General features: G+C 52.6%; 1 protein-coding gene across 5 annotated transcripts; it reads right to left on the reverse strand.

Moving 5' to 3' along the window:
* Positions 1-340: 340 nt before the first annotated feature.
* On the reverse strand, positions 341-19,571 carry FLOT2 (flotillin 2). Of its 5 annotated transcripts, none has more exons than XR_009115410.1 (12): positions 19,506-19,571; positions 12,067-12,148; positions 8,221-8,311; positions 4,280-4,403; positions 3,750-3,868; positions 3,228-3,341; positions 3,016-3,135; positions 2,436-2,650; positions 2,158-2,341; positions 1,855-2,004; positions 577-1,711; positions 341-527 (listed from the first exon to the last, which is right to left on the reverse strand). XR_009115410.1 is itself a non-coding variant. In XM_058037764.1 (11 exons), exons 1-11 carry the CDS (start codon positions 19,552-19,554, stop codon positions 1,673-1,675), a joined length of 1,287 nt encoding a protein of 428 aa, XP_057893747.1. In that variant the 5' UTR covers positions 19,555-19,571; the 3' UTR covers positions 341-1,672. The 5 variants fall into 5 exon arrangements, 3 of the variants coding, with proteins under 3 accessions (XP_057893747.1, XP_057893748.1, XP_057893749.1); XR_009115409.1 differs by having other exon boundaries at positions 341-475; positions 528-1,711; XM_058037764.1 differs by having other exon boundaries at positions 341-1,711.
* Between the last annotated feature and the right edge of the window lie 188 nt (positions 19,572-19,759).

The following is a 19,759-nucleotide window of genomic DNA, read 5'->3' on the forward strand; positions in this document are numbered from 1 at the left end:
CTGTGACACCTCGAGCACCTGTCAGCCCTTCTCCAGACCCAGGGTGCCACTTTTTGGGGTGCCCCTGCCATGGTCACCCCCTGGGTGACACGGGCCATGCTCGGGGCTCACTCCTGGCTCGACACTCACCCCCGAGGGAGCACGACAAGGGCTGGGACGGTGACCACAGGGAAGCCACCAGCTCCCAGGAGCCTTGGAGCAGCAGCCCGAGCTGGAACCTCACCTCCCCACGTTCCTTGTCCCCCATCCCCGTGGGAGCACCAAGCAGCCCGAGCCACGCAGGGGACCCGGGGCGGGACAGACAGACAGACAGACAGACAGAGCCCAGCAGGAGGTGACAAGGGTTTATTCAGGGGTTTGTTGGTTATCTCACGGCAGCGGGGTGGCGGCACATGCAGATAGAGCCCGGCCCGGCCCGGCCCGGCACGCCTGCCCACCCAGGGGCTGATAAGGGCACGGGGGGCACGGGGGGGCCCTGCAGCACCCGCCGAGGGTCAGTCCTGGCAAAGGACAGCGCCGGGAGGGACCTGCAGCCACCCTGGGTCACCACTGGCAAAGGACAGCGCCGGCAGGGACCTGCAGCTGCCCTGTGGCACGGGGTGGGGATATGGGGTGCAGCACACCCAGAGCCCCGCTGCCGGCAGTGCCAGGCTGACTGCACACACTGAGCTGTGCCAGCCACGCTGAACCAGGCACTGCGACAGGCTGGGGAGGGCACTGTGGGGAGGACTGGCACACACAGGGACAATCTCCTTCACATTGTCACGAGGCAACAAAGCCACTGGCCTAAGAGGCAGGGGGAGGAAGGGAGGGAGGCAGGGGCAGCTGCACAGGCTGTGCTGGAGGAGCCTGTCCCCACCCCAGCGTCCTGCTGGTCCCACACCCACCTCTGAGCACCACTCTGCTTGAGTAGTTGTGGGCTGGGGAAGTGTCACAGCACCTGGGGACAGCAGCCACAGTGGCTTCACTGCCCTCTCAGGGGATGGGTGGCTTTGGCACAGCGCTGCTTTTTGGTATTTGTGGTGGTGAGATCTCACCAGGGCTGAGCTGGGCTCCCTCTGTCCCCTGGAGCTCTCCCTGCTTCAGATCCTGTGAGGAAAATTCCCCAAGCATGGGAGAGGGCAGCACCCACTGCTAGTGCTGATTGTCACCTTTTGTGAGGGGGTTGAGTGCCACCCACCCAGCCTGGGCAGGGCTGGTGGCACTGTGGGGACACTGGGGGTGAGACAGGGACAGCTGTGGGCAGAGGCAGGGCTGGGACAGGGCCCAGGAGGGTCACTGAGACAGGGCAGGGAGCCCAGGGGAGGGGGGTCCTGGCTCTCTTCCTAAATCTCCCCAACCCAACCCTCTGCTCCAAGCCCCAGGTGCTCACCCCAGGGCAGAGAACAGCAAGGCACAGGGACTGCAACACCAGACAAGCTGCCAGTCATAACTGGGGATGGCATTGGCCTGAGACAACACAAAGTTAATTAGAAAATAAATCCTCTCTCAGCTTTGGAATAAAAAGAGCAGCAGACAGGACATGCATCTTTCTGGCCCTACAAAATAAGGCACCAGTTACAAACGAAACTTGGATTGTCTTTGATATAAAAGGAATTTCCATGTGTAGAAGGCAGTTGATGTCTGAGTGCATAACAGGGAGTGATCTTCACTAGCTTTGGGTTGGCCAACCTCATTCCTTGGCCTCGGTGGCTTTCTGGAACAGAGGAAGCTGCAGGAGGGGAAGAGAGAAGCTGTTAGGGCTGCAGGAGGGGAGGCAGGGCACTGCCTGCACTCTGTGGTGGTCAGGGCTGGGGAAGGAGAGGCTCCCTGGGAGGCTGAAAGCTTCCAGGCAAGTCCCTGTGCTCAGCTCACCTTTGTGAGATCCACACCAGTGATGGCACGCACGGAGTTGGGGATCTCAGCCAGGAGACGGTTCACATCAGACATGGTGCTGCCCTTCTCTCCACTGAGAATAACGATCTCATCCACTTTGGAGAGGGGAGCAGACACTTTGGCAGCGATCTGGGGAAGCAGGGAGAGCAGAGAGTGAGGGAACTGCTCAGCAGCTCACTGGGAAAGGTCCCTAGAGGGCCTTGCTGTGCCCTCAGGAGACACAGTCCAGTCTGGAAACCTCCCCAGCCCACATGGAGCAGGGGAAAGCTGCCCCCTCCTCACCTCAGGCAGTGCATCCAGCACTAGAGCCAGCTGGGCAGCTTCTCCATACTTCTGGAGCGCTTCTGCTTTCAGCTTCAGCCCCTCAGCCTCGGCCGTGCCGACGGCCTCGATCACAAAAGCCTCGGCCTCTCCGATCCTGCGGATCTTCTCTGCCTCCGCCTGAGCCAGCAGGATTTGCTTCACCCTGGCAAGGGAAAGGCAGCCCTGCAGCAGCCTGGGTGCCTGCAGAGAGCCCAGGAGCCGGGGCTCAGGGCAGCACCGTGTCCCTCCTCACTCACTTCTCGCCCTCGGCGATCTGCTGGATGCGATAGGCCTCGGCCTCGGCCGGCTGCTTCACGGTGGCCGTCAGCTCCTTCTCCATCCGCAGCACCTCCTTCTCCTCCACCTCAATCTGCTTCTTGCGCTCCACCACCTCGATCTCAATCTCCTCCTGACGGATCTTCTGCTGCTCCCGGGCGCTCTGGAGCTCGTAGGCCAGCTGGGCCTCTGCAGTCTGCACACGGGGGACAGGAGAACAGGGGTCAGGGCCGTGAACTCGGGTACGCAGACATAAGGACCCCAAAACCAGACATGACTGCTGCTATTGAACCTTTGCCCACTGGTGACACCCCAATCCTCAGCGCTGCTCTTGCCACTCAGCTCCAGGTTCAACCCTCCCCAGCCTTTCCTCTTCAAGTCCCACCAAATTGCTGAAAACAGGAGAGGAATCTGCTGCAAGCTCACAGTGACACACAGACCTGGGTTCTCCATCTCCAGCTCTCCTAACAGATGCAGGAGGAAGAAGATGACAAGTCCCAGAGCTACCAGCACCATCACAGACCCTCCAGGGAACAGTAGTGGGCTGTGGGATACTCTCACCTTCATGTTGACCTCCTCAGTGAAGGCAGCTTTCTGCAACTCAAAAGCCCGTTTGGAATCTGCTATTTTGGTATCTGCCATGAACTTGATATTCAGCATTTCCTTCTTGCACTCTGCCTCCTGTGGAGAGGGAACAGAGAGCAGAGCTTCAGGGCATGCAGTTGGAGCAGAGAAGGCTGCTCCAGGGAAGGCCAGCAGGTCCCCAGACTCACCCGAATGCCAGCATCCCGCTCGGCTTCTGCCACTCCAATGTCTGCATCCCTTTGGACAGCTGCAATCTGAGTCTTCCCCAGGGAGCTCAGGTAATCCACTTTATCATAGACATCCTGGGGAGGGGAGATAAGTCATAACCACTTCAAATGAGTAACTCCATCTTGCTCCCTTTCCCATTGAAGCTCAGTGTGGTCAGGCCAGGTCAGAATGCGTCAGGACAGCTGCTCCAAACAAACAGGGAGGGCAGGGAGAAGGAGGCCATCCCGACATCTTCCCTCACTCCCAGGAGGCTGGGTTATCAGCCAGCTCTCTCCACGAGCCTGTTTACAGAGGCAGCCACCCCGTGCTCTTGGCCCAGCTGCCTGGATACAGGACATGCTGTGGCGGCTGTCATGGAAACCCCCGGAGGGCTGGGACAGGCTGTCAGCCTGAGCCTTCCAGCTGCAGCAGGGGGGTCAGGGCCAGGCTCTCCTGCTGCTCCTGCAGCTCTGCCTAGAGCACTGCCCAACATCTGGGTGTACCTTGATGGTGAAACTCAGGATCTCGATGCCCATGCGACCCACATCGGGAGCTGCCACCTCCCGCACCAGCTTGGCAAACTGGTCCCTGTCCTGGTAGATCTGCTCCACTGTCAGGGTACCTGCAGAGGGGAGGAAGGTGAAGCACTTTATTTGGAACAGGTAACACACAAAAACATGGGTCTAAGCTCAGCAACATCCTTGTTGTCCCTAATCTCTTCAGGCCTGGGCTCAAGGGCGTAATCCTCTGCCACAGCAGGGGCAGCAACATCTCAGTCTCACAAGTGCAACCACCACCCACATGTGCTACCTGTGGCCCTTGGAGACTCAGACATCTCTCACTGCAGGCACCGAAAACTCATTTATCACCAGGCCCAGCCACGCAGAGGGAGCTGCTGGAGGGGAGATGCCACCTCTGCAGGCAGCACAGGACGGTCCTGTGTGGCTGCGTGGTGGCAGCGATACTGCTGGGACCAGCCAGCTGAGAGGGGACAAAGCCACCCAGGTGCCTGCAGAGGATGAGCCCTCCATACCCAGGATGGAGCGCAGGTGTCCCTCCAGAGTCTGCAGGACCACGTTCTTCACATCCTGCACGTTCTTCCCCAAGAACTGCTCACAGGCCACAGCCAGGAGCTCCTTCTCGGTCATTATCTTCACCTAGAGACAGGAGACAGAAGCAGAGGGGCTGAAGGTGCCTGTCAGGAGGTGCAGGCACCCAGCAGCAGCAGCAGCAGCAGTACCACCACCAGGCTGCCAGGCCCCCATGCTACTGATGCTCCAAGGGACCACACTGAGCTGTCCCCACGCTGAGCTGTCACCATGCTGAGCTGTCCCCACACTGAGCCAGGCCACTGGACCAGCCCCTGCTCTCTGTGCTGCTGCCCAAACCCTGACAGCAGCTCAGTGTGGAGCTGCTCAGCGGTGGGGACAGAGCCTGGCCCTACCAGACCCAGCTCACAGAAACCCTACAAAAACCCCAGAAACAGCAGTTCAGCCACTGCACCACCACCAGTCAGAAGAAAGCTGGGTATTAACCACCCCTGGCCAAACCCCATTTTGTTACCTTCCTCTTCCTCCTCTTTCACTAGAATTAATTTTTCTGACCCCAAAAAGACAGAGAATGTGAAAGAGTGTGACATGCCCAAGGAGCAGCTTGGGAACAGGGGTTCCATTCAGGGTTCCCTGCAAGGAGGGATGGGACAATAAGGCCACTGCTTTGTCCTGCTGTAGCTGGGAGCTCCCTGACATCCTCTGCAATGACCCCAATGTGCCATGGTCAGGACTTGGCTGCTCTGCTCCACGTGGTCAGTGTGGTGACAGTCCCCAGAGCTGGGACACATCCACCCCAGTAATGTTTTCACCAGAGCCAGGCCTAAAAGTGCCCCCATTCCAGCCAAGCCAGGGTCTTAGGATGGCCCCGCTGGTCCTGGGGCTGTTTTTTAAAGGCACAGTGAATTACAAACCCCCGTGGGGTGTGTTAGGCAGTGGAGCTCTGTGCCTACAGCACCCAGCTATGAGGGGTGCAACCCACCAAGACCACAGCTCCTGGTGGCCATGTCCAGTCTGAGGGCTCAGGCAAAGGCTGGGCACAGGGACATTCTGTGCTGGCAGCACCAGAGAGGGAGCAGGTCCAGAGCAGCCACACAGCTTTCTGCATCCTACAGCACCCTCTCATGGACACAGCTGGGCTGGGCAGTGCCTCCTGCCCCACAAAGAGCTGGTGGCACCCTGAGTCCTGCCCCAAGAACCTCGGCTGGACCTGGTTCTGAGCTTTCCAAAGCACAGATGCTGTACAGGGGCCCTCTGAGGGTCCCAGGGCACACTGTGCAGGGAGTCACAGGCTACAGACCTCACCCTGATACCTTCTAGCACCTTCAGTTGCAGAAGCAACACAGCTCTATCTTGAGAGTCTTGTCTGACAGCCCCCACACACAGAATCATCCCTCCAGAGCCAAACAGCAGCACCTGCCCAGGCAGTGCCAGAGAGCAGGACAGCTGGGACTGCCTGTCTCTATGGGGACAGGAGGTGGGCTATGCTAGACACAGTGAGCTGGCCAAAACTCACCTGCCACAACCCCGCCCCTTGTAATGTTTAGAAACACCAACCCAGGCTGAGCCTATTTCCTACTGCTGCTCCCCAGACTGGCTCTCCCAGTCAAAATGTCAAACAACCTCAGGCAAGTATGGCAATCCTCTTCTGCATTGTCCCCAAAGTCTCTTGGGATCATTTTGGGGCCAGTTTTTCTTGTCCCTACACCCCAGGTCAGCAGTGTGCTCTTCCCACACAAGGGGGAGTTGGGAGAGCTGCTCTGGAGCTGCACCCAGGAGTGTGAGGCTCCTCTCACAGCAAACAGGAGATTTCTGCAAGTACCAAAAGCAATCAGACTCAGCAGTGACATTTATGGCGAGCATCTGCCAGCAATTCCACCTCTCCAAACAATCCCCACCCTGGGGAGCTGTGGGGAGGACAGAGCACAGGGCAGGATGTTCATCAGGAGAATCCCTGTGGTACTTGGGAGCAAGGAATGATTCAGTCTCTGGGTAAAGCCAGGCAGCCTCCACTGCTGAGCTCTGGCCAGCCCAGGGGAGCCTGGCTCTGCATGGAATACAGATCCCAGCCTCCAAAGCAAAGGCTGCACAAAAGAAAGCAGAGTTGAGCAATTTGTGCTCAGCGTGTTTTGCAGGGTTTGAGGCAGGGCACTGCGACACTCAAATGTCACTGCCATCAGAGGGACAGCCCTGAGCTGGCAGGGGATCAGAGAGCCTCCATCCAGCAATGCCCTGTGCAGGATCCATGCCTCCACACCCTGCTCCAGCCAGCTGCACTCGCAGTGAGGGGTGAGCACAGAGAATCCAATTAGCTGGAGGCTCAGGAAAATGCTGCACAAGGATAGAGAACCCAGCATGACCTGAGGGAGCAGCATCCCAGCACATCCCAGCACATCCCAGCACCCAGCCAACACAGGAAGGAGGCTACTGGTGAGCACTCATTACATCCCCCCTCATCCTTATGCACATTAAGCACTTCTATCATTGCAGCAAACACTTTAAGAGCTGCTTCTCTAGGAATAATTTGTTTGGGTTTTTATCCCCTTTTTTTTTTTTTTGCTCAAACCCTTAACAGAAAAACGTTTCGTTTGCCTCAAAAAGTGCTTCTGCAGAATTAAGGTAATCTCTGCCATGCACATCCCCAACAGCCTTGAGGCTGCTTTCTGTGTGGCAATTCCTTGGATCACAGCTTTAAAATTAACTGTCAGTGGGAAAAATGAACAGTGAGAAGAGAGAACAACATGAATGAGATGAACTGGGGTCTGCATTTTTAAATCAAGGCACCTGGTGATCCAGCCCTCTGCTACCAGACCATTTTGCAGGAAGGATTTCCCAAAACTAGGACAAAAGGGAATGCTGGCTTCAAAGAAATACCAAATACAGAGGGAAAAGCCCACAGATTTAGGAAAAGAGTGTGAAGGGAGACATGGGTGCACACATTTTTGCCAACCATGCAAAGACCACTGGGGTTATGTGACACCTTAGCAGCTAAATGGATACCAAGGACTGGAAACTAAGTGAAAGATGGATATAAAGTACTGAAAAATAGAAACCAAGGGTGCTGGATCCATGAGGGATTTTCACTCAACAGCTCCCCTTGGCTCCAGAGCTTTCCACAGAGAATGTGGCAGCCACTTGCCCTGTGACAACACAGTGACCACAGCCCTGTGTGCACTGAGAGCCATCCTTGGTTTGTCCACCCAATTGCAGAATGAGCTGCCAGGAGTAATTTTCAATCACAGCATCCAGCTGCCTATTGGAGGAGCCAAATTCCCTCAAAAACTAACATTTCCCTCCCAGCATCCTCCCCAGGGCAGGAGCTGGCCCCAAGGACAGACTGTACCAGGACAGCAGACCTCAGGCTCCAAGAAGTGCAGGGTTTTGGTGTGCTGCCACAAGCAGCAAAAGCAGGTTCTTACATTTGAAAAAAGCTGTAGAGAATAAAAATTCAATTCCAGCCAAAAATTTTACACGCCAGTTTTAGTGCCTGGAGGGAGTAAATTCTTTTTTTCAAGCTTTAACTCACCATGAAGAATTACAAGGCCCATGTGCTAACAATAACAATCCAAAGGAATATAATGCTCAATACCATCTCAGGAGGTTATGGGTCAGTCCTGTGGGGTCACACAGCACATCAGCATTCCACAAACACATCAAGTCACCCCCACACACCTCATTTGCCACGTGGACAAATGAGACACCAGAAAAAAATGATTCTGGGAAGAGAAGGAGAAGTCACAACCCCCTTCACCACATGGAGCATGCTGGAGCGTGTTTGTACCAACAAGGACAATGTGATTTGGTACAAAGGTTTATTCCAGAGCAGCTGGCTTCTCTCCCTGGACAACAGCAACCTCTTCAGAGGGAAAACCAGAGGTAAGTTAGAGACATGCATTCCTGAAATGATGTTTTGGAGTTACTGTACCTGTGCCACACCTGTGACAGTTATAGCTACCCCCTCCGCCGTCTCTACGTCCTCACACCTGGGCTGTAACGTCATTATCTCTAGGGAAATCCTGCCAAAAAACGTAAAATGTTTGCACGTTTCCAGGTTACACACACTCAGCTCTTCCCTTTGCATCTCCTGCCCCGGGCTACCTGCTGCACTCATCACAGGTAATGCAAGGCAGGCACAGAATGCAGCCAAGGGAGCATGTCTGTGACTGGAGACAGACAGGGCATTGTGGCCAAGAAACAGATTTTCAGATAATGCTTAAAAGTAATTTATCAGCAAAGGCTGGAATCCAGACTGGAAATTATCCTGTGGCCCTTTCCCTCCTGCTGGTTTGTGAGGAGCCAGAAGCTGCAGCACTGGGAGCCCAAAGCCTCTGTCAGAGGCTCATTGTGCCATGGCAGCACGGGGTGGTGTCACTGGTTTGAAAGCACAGCACAGAACTGGGATGCTCCCACCCATCTCTCATGAGTGCTGGTGCTTGGCAGAACCTGACACTGATGCTGAAGAAGCCCTGGGTTAGCCTTACCACAGACCTACCCCCTGACCTGGTTCAGCTCTCCCTCTATTTTTCCAGTGTCCCATGACCCAAAGATGGAAATGAGTCCCAGCTCTTTATGGCTGCACCTGTAGAGCATCAGGCACCCAGGAACAGATCCTGCAGCTCCAGAGCTGCCTCAGTCACCCCAGGTGGGGCTCAAGGTACTTTGGTCAGTCCCAGCAATTTGCTGACAGGTCACAATTTGGTAAAACAAGGGACATCTTGGGCTGTGGCAGGTTCCAGGAAGCCAAGCCTGGCTCCTGTATCAGCCACAACGAGCCAGAAAGATGTTGGGAGTCAGGACAGGGAGCCACGGGGCAGAGTTTGTGTCAGTGAACATCAGGTCAAACATCTGAACCATGAAGGGGCTGCCCTGGGCTGCTGTGTGCGTGCTGAGTTGCTCCAGGATTGGCTGGAAGTGCTGAAACCTATCCTGCAAGTTCTGCCTGCCTTGGCCACTGTCCTAATTAAACTGGCACGCAAACTGGGAGCTGATCAAACACATCCCACTGGCCAGGACATGCACAGGCATTTTTTGCCATGTGTTCACAGCTTTAATCAGATACTGCAGGATTTCAGCCTTCTGAAGGCCTAATCTAGACTTGGAATTTAATTTCCAAACTGTGCTGCTTCTTAGTTCTGTTCACAGGGGTATTTAGTCCTTACTGGCTCATAATGCCAGTCCTGTGTGCTGCAACTTATCTGAGGTCTCTGTGCTGTATTTTCAAAGGTGACAACATCCAAAATGGGCAGTGTCTCCATGTGGAGGAAGAAGGGCTGAGTGGGAATCCACAGACAACACAGCAGAGCCAGGCACAGTTACAATTTTGAAATGGCACAAAATCTGCCTTCCCACCTGTCCCAAATCCTGTACAGAATCCAACCTGGCCTGCCTGTGCCTCCATACAAAAGTGTGCCTCCAGATGCCCTTCTGCTCTGCCCCAAGCCCCCACTGGAGACAGTGCTGGCAAGGAAAGGGTTACAGCAGGAGCAAATGTTAGGTACAGCAATGCTGAATTTGGAATTTGCCAGGAATGTACCTGTCTGCATTACCTATGAACTGTGGAGTGCCACAGAGCAAGTGCTGGAGAAGGAGAAGGAGAGGAGAGTAGGGAGATTTCAGCTGTCCCATTAGGAAACCATTATTTTTTATGTTATCCTGCTGCTGCTGCTGCTGCTCAAAACTAAATAAACAGTTAGACAGGGTGTTAGGAAGCTGGAGGATTATTACCTGTGCAACCCCTGTTACGTACAGGGGGACCCCCTCGGACGTCTCAACATTCTCGCAGCGACAGAGGATGGTCAAAACCTCCAAAGACACTCTGAGCAGGGAGGAGTAAGGGTAGGACAGCAAATACACAGAGCAGTTACCACAGAGTAAGACACTCCTTGCAAAGGACAGACGAGACTTTCAGGTTTCAGCTTTTCCCTGGTCAGTTTGCTCCCAGGGCTCCACAATCAGCTTCCCTGGTCATGGGAGGGAGTTTACAGCATCCAGCAGTTCCTTTTATTGAGGATAAACAGGCTGGGGGCTCGTTCCCCACCCTGCACACAAAACTGTGCCATCCTGGTGTCAGCTGGAGTTCTCTGTTGAAGTAATCCTTGCGAACAGAAAAATTCCTTTTGGTAATAATTTAGATGCTTCTATGTCAGTATTTAAGAGAGGACAGATAAATGAAAACACCAGGGACCTGGCTACCCACCCCTGGCTAAGGCACTGAGGAGAGAAGCTGCTTCCAAGTGCTGTCCTGGGAAGCTGAATTAGCACCATTTGGCTTCCCCAAAGGCATATTAGACCACACTGTCTCTCTCACTGCTTTTATTTCTGACCCCAAAACAGGGACAGCATTTCTTCCCCTTGTTTTTCCCCAGTGCTCAAGGTTGCAGCAGGATAAGTGCCCAGCACCCTGCCAGCCCTAAGTGTTCCTTTTGTTCCCAGGTTAATGCTACCTGGCGGGACGCCGCTGACAGCAACACAATTGCTCCTGTCTCACTTGCTTGCAGCACTGGCAGTTCCAGAAAAAATGTCCTAATTTCAGAGAAGGAAATCTGTCTCACTCTTCATGTTAATGCAGAGGGCTCCATCTGGGGCACAGCTTATGGCATGCAGGAAAGGAGAGTTAAGCCCCATACCCCATGGCATGAAATTATATGGATTTTAAAGCAGAAGGTTTGTTTGGATGCTGGAATTCCTGTCAAGAGCCCCATTTGCTAAATAATGCCCAGACCTCTATCATATAACAGCTCGTTCCTGGCACTCTAGTTCTTGGCCCTGGATTCAGCCTATCCTTAACTCAATAAATCAGCCTCCCAAATGTATCTGACCTTCTGCACTGGGCAGGTCAAGGTCCTACACTGCTTCTCAGAAGAAGAAGCAAGAACCATTTGTTCAATTAACAATTCTCCCAACAAGATGTCTCACAAAAATTTGGGAATGTAGCTTGTCTGGCTCCAATGCAGCCTTTAAACACTGAGCCCACAAGCTGGGCTTTTCCTTCCTCTCCCACCTCCCATCATATGCAGAGTGAGGGCAGCCACATGCTCACTCTGCTGGTGAGGTACAGGGAAAAGAGGCTGGAAAAGGCTGTAAGGGTTAACTACAACCTCTGGCCATCACTCAGTGTAAAACTCAAAAGTCACGTCTTTATCCTTTTCCCTGATATTTTTTTTACACAGATGGAGGAAACCTGTATCGGTGAACATGAGGGATGATTTGGGAGGGAGCATTCCTACACATCCTAGACACAAAGAGCTGTATTAGCAGGACAGCAGCACTACCACAGCATGTCAGCTCAGAGACCAGACTGTAAGCAGCAGCAAGCAAACTCCACCACTGAGGAAAGGGAGAGAAAGGAAATCCCGTGGTTTTAAAAGGGAACAGTCTGCTCCCAAGGTGACAGCAGTCAGCAGATCTTTACAAAGAGAAACTTGAGGAGCAGAGTGGGGGGGCACTGGTGCACTGCAGGCCACAAACTGGTTTGTTACTGGGTGAGGGGTTGAGCCATACTGGGCAGAGCTTGGCTCCTCTTGTGGACACAGAGGCTGTTTGAAAAGCACTCCAGCTGAAAGCATGTGATTTCTTTTTTTGTGTGTGCCTTTTGCACTGTGGCACCCAGCTGTCCCCATGCCAACAGCCAGCAAAGAACTCCTGATGCTCATCCCTGGTTTCATACACAGTGCCTGATACAGTGCTCCTAAAAATACTGCTGACAGCCCCACCGGGATGATTTTGCCAAATTCCCACTCCAAAAGCCCACAAATAACAGGGGTCTCCTTACCTTTGGGTGTCAGTAATGCACCACCAAGCCCAGGCCCAGCCTCCATACACATATTGCTTCTCATCAGAGCCACAGCAGCCACCTGCAGCGAGCACAGAGACATCAGGATTGCACACATGCATGTGCTCTTGGACAGGGAGTAACTAACAGGCAGGAGTTCCTCCTCTTCCTCCTCTCCGTGAGCTTCACATGGCAGTTTTCCCAAGGCAACCTTTTTTGGAATTGTCTTATAAAGTTGGAAAGTATTATTTGTATAATTCACTATGACAAACAGTAACACACAGAAAGGGAATCTATGCCAAACCAGGGCTTTATTTTTTCAGCCCTTTCAGCAACCAGAATCAATACCAGTATCTTCAACTGTGATGTTAATTGCTTTGGAAAGCCACATAAGAAATCCACCTCCTTTCCCTTACATCATCCTTTAATTCCCACAGAAGCTCTCAAACCAACATTGGAAGAGAGAAGAACCTTTGAGCTCCCAAAAAACACCTCTTAATTCTGGCCTGTGCAAGTAGCACACTGTCTGATGCTTTGATGGTCCATCTCAGAGCTGGATGTGCCCAAGGTTCAGGCAGCCTCCAGAGCCCTTCTGACACATTTAAGATTTGATCCTGGTGAAGCCAGAAGATGCTGTCTGGATTTTCATATCTCTGATTTAAAGAACAAGACACCTGCTGCCTTTCAAGAGAGCACCCTGCCAGTGATCAGATTGATGGCTGGGAAGGGAGGAACTCTGCAGTTCCCTGGCTTGGACCAGGGCTGGGAGCTGCTGACTCTCAGGCAGATGGAGCCAGAATTCCCTCTCTCAGCTGCTCTCCATAATCACTCTTACTACAGCAGTGCCCGAGGGCCTCGGCAAGGCGAGTGCTGTGCAAACACAGCAACAGCCAGCTCCAGCCCTGCGGGATAGAGCTCTGCAGGCAAGACAGAGCCAGCACAGAGGAAGAGCAGGAATGCAGAAAACAGAGTGGCTCTGGGAGCTCTGGGCTGTGGGAGGGGAAAGGGACGAGGATGAAGCCAGCAGCCCTTTCAAGAGGAATGACCAGCATTGTTTGCATAGGTCAAAATGAAGAGCAGAAGCAGCACACATCCTGGCCAGCGTGCCTGCAGGGCCCTCTGACTGCAGGAGGGGACTCTGTCCTCCTTGTTCTCCTCCTTTCCTGCTCCTTCTCTTGCTCCAGTTCCCTGTCATTTAGCCATCTTTTGCCTACTTCCAAGCACTGTCTGCTTGCAGACACTGGCCACACACTGCCTGCCTCACTGGCTTCCATGCAGTGTTTGACAAACCAGCAGATCTGCCCCATCTACAATTCTTGCATTTCAGTAAGAATTAAATGCAAAGCAAAAAAGGCTTCACACACTTTTTCAGACCTCCTGTGCTGCACAGCCTAGAGGAATATTCTCCTGTCACCTCTGAGCCAGCCTTTGGATAGCTTTTTCCTGTAGCTGGAAGGGGATTTCAGCCAGGCAAGCGTTACAGAAGCTGATGATACAACATCCTGCAGTAACCACAATGCCTTTAACATTTCTTGGAGGGCGTCAGCCTGGTTAGCTCAGCCTTTCAGCCAGGCCCTTGTTTTCCAAGAACAGGAAGGGAGGTGTTCCTGGCACTCAGGAAAAGCAGCACCACATGGAAAGGTAGTTTATTTCCCAGGGTCTATGTGGTTTTACTGAACCTCTGTTAATTTTTTCTTAATAATATCCTGAGAAAGCTTTGCATCCTAAACCCATTGTTACAGGAGAGTGCCTCTCCACACAGATGTTCCCCTTCTTCTGTAGGAAAGGCAAGGAAATACCTAATTTAGTATCACACACAAAATGAGCTCCACATTTGCTTCCTGGTGCTCCACAACACAGCTGCAGAGCACGGTCTGCTGAGCTAGATTATATGTCAAAAACTGTTCAAAGCCTAAAAAAACCAGGGAAAAGTAACACATGAAGGAGGAGTGGGATGCCAGCCAGCTGCTTTCACGCCTGCTGGACGTCTGAGTGCAGCAGAGCTCCGTCCTGGCAAGGCTGAGGAGCCGAGGGCTCATTTTCCATGGCGGTCCTGCCGCCTCTTTCTCAATTCTCAGGCAGCAAGTGAAAAAGGAACCAACAAAGCAAAAACCTTTGCAAGGCTAGAGAATAAACCCTCTTGCACAATGAGATTTGGCAGAGAAATTGCCTTTCCCAGCTATAATACGCCCACTGTTCCAGCAGGCTGGGTCTCACAGTGGCTTCCACAAACATCCACGGTGCCTCTTCCGGGGCAGTGTGCAGGGCCACAAATGGAGGATTCATAGCCAGGGAGCTGCCAGCCAGCTTGGCCTCTTCCCAATGAAGGGCTCCCATGTTCAAGCAAGAATTCCCAGAGCCAGGAGAAAGCACGTTGTCTGTTTGTTTGGGGTCTTTTTTTTTTTTTTTTTTTTTTGTTATGAAATAAGATTAATCGCTTGGGGGTTGGTAGATAAAAGGAGCTCTCAGCAGATGCAGGAAGTGAGCAAGGAAGAACATGAGCCTCAACAGTTTTGGGGACACAGGGCTCAAAACATCAAAGCTGGGATGATCTGAACAAAACTGATCTGATCTCAGTGTTGTTTGCTCTCCCAGGTAACCCGGGCACTGAGTTACCTCTCTGGCAGGAAGTGGTGAGCTTTCCAAAATCAGGTCATGGTAAACAGAATGCTGAGCACAGACAGAGCAGGGAAAAGTTGGTAATTGGAAACAGGCACTGACAAGAGATAATGCAGAGATAGAGGAAGGCAAAAGCATGCATAAAGAAAATCACATCCTAGAGCAGGGCCCAGGCTAAAGTCAGTGTATGGCTCTTAGGCCTCTCTGTGCGTATAAATTAGGAGTTGTTCACATGCAGAAATGGTACAAGGTTAACAAAAATTAATTTTAAAAGATGCAGGGTTCTGAGTTGAATCCATAAAAGCCTCTGATGGTCACTGCAGCAGATGAAAGCAGATTTCACTGGCTATCTTGTTCTGGATGTGATTTATACGAAAATGACTTAAAGAGTAACAAGGCTATAGAGTGAGTTTAAAAACACATTCAATAACTCATCTCATAAACAGCAACTCAGATAAGACAAACAACAATGAAGCTACACAACAAAATCACTGAGATACCACCCCAAAATTCCTTTTGGAAACCAACAGGAAAGGTCTGAGGCTATTGTCCACCTCCTCCTAACAGGCTTTCCAAAGAGTAGTTTACAAGTCCTGGAGATTTAACAAGCACATGACAAGGCAAACCTTGAGCCCCACCATGCTCAAAGAGGTGAAGAAGCAGCTCCTGAGAAGGAAAGATCCCAGAGGAGCTGGGTAAGGGCCCTTCTGAGCACTCATGACTTGAGACCAGCTGCAACGCTGCACTCTCAGCAACCCCTGAGCATCACAAGCAGTGAGAAACCAACTGTGGGGAAAGAGTTTTGGCTTGCCAAAATGACAAACCTAAATCTGCAGGAGCACTCAGTTAAACCACCAGTGCCACTGCAAGTTTCCTGCACAGCTTGCCTGGTGCAAGAGGTGGAACACCCCAAGCACAGCCCTGGAAAAGTTTGAGCTGAATGAACTGTATGAACACAGGGCAAAACCTCCTGAGAGCCAGCTGAAGCTGCCTGCTCCTCCCCACAAGCTCCTATTCCTTTTGAGGCTGAAGAACTGGAATTGCACCATCAGTGTGAGGGTTCAGGTGGCTCCTGCTGCCCACCACATCTTTCCACAGGACATTCCTGTTCCATTTATGTTCCTGGACCTTCTCATTCCATTTTCATGCAATAAACTCTTCTCACCTAAATGTAACTTTAATATTTCTCCTTCCAGAACTGCACGGGGTTTTGTTCAGCCCATTGGGTCAAACTCCAGAGTTTGTTTTGATCCTGATCCAGCTCTTCAAAGCTCTAAAACCCATTCCCAGCTCAGCCTGCAAATTCAATAAGCACATTCTCGATTCCATTATCCAAGCCAAAACAAGGAACTTACTTGATAAATTCTTTCAGCTGAACAGTGAGCTACTGTCAAGTTTCCTGGCAATGGTCTTCCAGGCAGTTTCATATTTATTTCATAATATCTGAGAAACCAGTTCCTTCTTGCACTGTGCACTGTAGGTCTCTTGCAGGAAGGGCTTCAAGAACCTCAAGAAATCCTTATTTTAGGCTTTCAACTTAGAAAAGTAACATGAAAATAGCACATGAGCAGTTCTTGAATGGATAAGAGGGATGCAGTAACAGGATGGAAGAGCTTAGAGCAGCCCTGGAAGGGTTACACACCCCTGACTGCTGGCATGCAGCAGGAAATGTCTACACAAGACTAGAACTAACTGCTAGCTCTTCTTTGACAGACATCAAGGAGCCCCAAAGGGTGCTGCACTAAACTAAAATTTGAGAAACTGGGCTGGAGCATATTTCTCAAGCTGATTTCTGCTCACCTGAGGAGGAATCAGATTAGCTGAACATGGCAAATACCTCTACTTGACTTCTTGTAGGTGTTACAAGCAACACACTTGTCTCAGTAGTCTCCTAGGAGGTAAAGTTGGCTTGGCTGGGTTGCACTCCCTGAATTTTTTTCCTCCTTTCACTCCCTAAAATTCTGCTGAAGTAGCAGTTTGTTCTGACACAGAAACAGGGAGGGCTGTGCCCACTTTCCCTGTCACATATTTCCAGGTGTTCCCCTCAGAGCTCCTCTACTGCAGCCAGAAGGAAAAATGGTTCAACTGCAGAGATTTAGGCAACACTGTTTGGTAACTGTTAGATGAATATGGCAACTACAAATAGAGATTTCCTTATTGTGACACCGTGGAAACATTATAGTGCTGTATTTAAAATCAGCAGATGGACCTTAGCCACAAAAGCTGCATTTAACCAGATTGTAACCCAAACCCAGAATTTCACAGCCCATTTGGCTGGTGGGAACACTCAGGTATGGGGATGAACAGGTACTTTGTGCACCTCCCTGAAAACTCCACCAGCTCCAGTTGTGCTCAGTGATGTGCCAGACTCCTGCCAAAGCCTCCTCAGACCTTGCACCAAGAAATGACAGACCCACAATTTGGGGAGACTCAAGGCTCTTCCTCACAAATCCTGGGCTCCACAGCTCAGGGATGGATGGATCAGCAGTGCAGGTTCTTGGAAGGAGCTCGGTGCTGCTCAGCAGGGGAAGGACAGCAGTGCCAGCAGAGTGCTGAGCTGTGCCTGGGAAGCAGCTTCCCAAATAAGGATACAAAGCTCCACGTTCCCAAGGCACAGCTGGCTGCTCCTGGAGCACTGGAGGAACTCGAGTGTCTCACAAGGAAGTGAAAAGAAAGAACAACCCTCCTCAGAAAAACCCACATGCCAGGGGAGGCCCAGGACTAAAGGCCAAGGGGCACAGGCTGAGTAAAGAAAATAAAGAAAACCCTCCCACCAAGTGAAGTCTTTCAAATAACTACCACATGACAATTCAAGACTGCATGCCAAAAGACTGCCTCTAATAATATTTGGTATCTTTAAATTAATTTAACTAAATTTTATTTAATATTATTTTGGCTTATTGGTAATTATTATTAGTTTCTCCTTCCCTTCCTCTCTCTCCCTAAATCCAGCTTAGTATCACACAAATTAATGCTGTCCCACGAGGTCCTCCCTGCTTTTCCCAGAAGGAACATGGCTCAAGTTCCTGGAATTTCAACGGTTTGCAGCTACAACATCTCACTAAGGCACACAGACACAGAGGAGCTGCAGGGCCCTGCAGAGCCGTCAGGATTCAGCAAGTATCTGCAGACTACACTGGGCAGCAGCTGAGGAAAACCAGCCTGGTGGCAGCTCCAAAGCCCATCCCAGCTGGCAGAACCCGGGGTGATCTCTGCTCCCTTCCCAAAACGCAGCTGCACTTGGAGGAGTGTCCTGGGCTGGCTGCTCCTGGCTGTGGAGAGGCACCACGCCTGGAACTGCAGGCAGATGCCACAAATTCCTGCTGCCTCATCCTGGAAGCTGTGAACTCCAGAGATGAACAGAAGCAAACCCAAGCTTTGAGACTGAAGGGCATCCCAGCACAGCTGGAGCACAGCTTGCCCTGAATGTGGCATTTCACCAAGCAGGGCCAGTATTGACAGGGTTCCCAGCATCAGCTTTGGATCCCACTGGGAACTGCAGACCAGGAGAACTGCAAGGAATTCTGCTGCTCTGGGCAGCTGCTGGGTGGGGTTTGTAACTCCTTACAAGCCACCAGCAGAGTGGGCATAGCTGTTTCCAGAACTGCAGCCTGCTCCTGGCATCTCCTCAGGAATTCCCGTAACAGGTCTGTCATCCAAGAGAGATGAACTGATAACAGATCAGCCACAGCCTGCTGGAGGCTTTGGCTCCAAAACCACAATAATACAGTTGCAAGCGTGGCAGAGCTGTGACTGGAGGCACATCCTTGATGTTCACATGCATTTTCTACCGGTGCTCATTACCTTGCAGCTGGCCTCAGTCTGCCACAGAGGGAAGCTCCCAGCCCTCGCATCACCTAACAATAATTAATCCACCCACAGTCATGAATTAATAATAATCCTGTCTGCACAAAGCCTGGTCCATGCCAAAGTGCAGCCTGGAGCTTCAGCAGCAGATACAGGTTGAAGCAGCTACAGGTTGAATCAGACATGGGGGATTTCACTGCTGGTTTAACCAGAACCTCAGTCATCTCAGTCAGCTGCTGGTGACATTCCACATGTCCAGTGGGCATCACCTGCATCCACTGAGAGTCCAGGTGATGTTCTGGTGAGGAAGCTGCAGCAGGATGTGATGGATGAAGATGGGCATTGCAGGGACAAGCCTGCAGCGCCCTGCCCCAGGAACAGAACAGTTTCCTGGCAATGCCAGGCACAGCCCGTTTGAGCTCTGCCCGTGCCAGTGCCTGACATCACCTGGAATCAGCAGCTCCTACTGTGGCTGCACCTCACCCGCTGCTCTGCACTGCTGGAACAGCACCCTGGAGCCTCAGCTCCATTACAGCATCTCCCACCTCCCCCCTGTCTATTCCCCAATCACTCAGGGCCCCCCTATGACAGAGACCCCTCCTGGAATCCCTCGGAGTCCCAGGACCCCTCAATTCCCTGCTCCTTGCACATGCCATCACAGAGACACCCCCAAACTCCCACAGGTTCTCTCCATGACAGTGTCCCCCCGACAGGGACTCCTGAGAGTCCCCTCACAGCCCGGACCCCCCCAGTTCCCTCTCCTTCTCCCATGCGGCTCCGTCACAGAGACACCCTCGCAGTCCCCCCAGTGATCGGGACGCCTCAAATCGCTGAGAGCTCCCTCTCAGCCACGACCCCCAAAGCCCCCTCCCAGCACACCGCATTAGAGACCCCCCTAATCCCTCAAGATCCTCCCATGACAGAAACCCCTGACAGTCCCCTCACAGCCAAGACCCCCAACTCCCTGAGGGTGCCCTCCATGTCACCCCGCAGCCCCTGTGTCCCGGCCGTACCTGACACCACCAGCGCCTCGTTGGGCCCCACCGTGTGGCAGTTCCCCATGACGGCCCCGCCGCCGGCAGCCCCCACAAGCCCCCGCGCCTCGCACGGCGGGGGCGCGGCCCGCGGGCGCCGCCATCTTGGGGAGGTCGGTGCCACACCCCGGGGGCGGGGCCGGGCCGGGCGCGCCGCCATGTTGGGCGCCGTGTGCGCGGGGGTAACATGGGGGGCGTGCGCATGCGCGGTGTGTGAGGGAGGGACGTGAGTG

Source organism: Melospiza georgiana, chromosome 19 (assembly GCF_028018845.1).
Source record: "Melospiza georgiana isolate bMelGeo1 chromosome 19, bMelGeo1.pri, whole genome shotgun sequence".
Classification (NCBI taxonomy): Eukaryota; Metazoa; Chordata; class Aves; order Passeriformes; family Passerellidae; genus Melospiza; species Melospiza georgiana.

Excerpts from the sequence above, each read along its gene's own strand:
- FLOT2 (XM_058037764.1), bottom strand. The coding sequence starts at position 19,554 with ATGGGGAACTGCCACACGGTGGGGCCCAACGAGGCGCTGGTGGTGTCA. Across the intron at positions 2,651-3,015 it reads CTGAGGAGGTCAACATGAAG|ACTGCAGAGGCCCAGCTGGC; the intron begins GTGAGAGTATCC and ends CCCCGTGTGCAG. Across the intron at positions 2,005-2,157 it reads TGCTGGATGCACTGCCTGAG|ATCGCTGCCAAAGTGTCTGC; the intron begins GTGAGGAGGGGG and ends CTGCTTCCCCAG.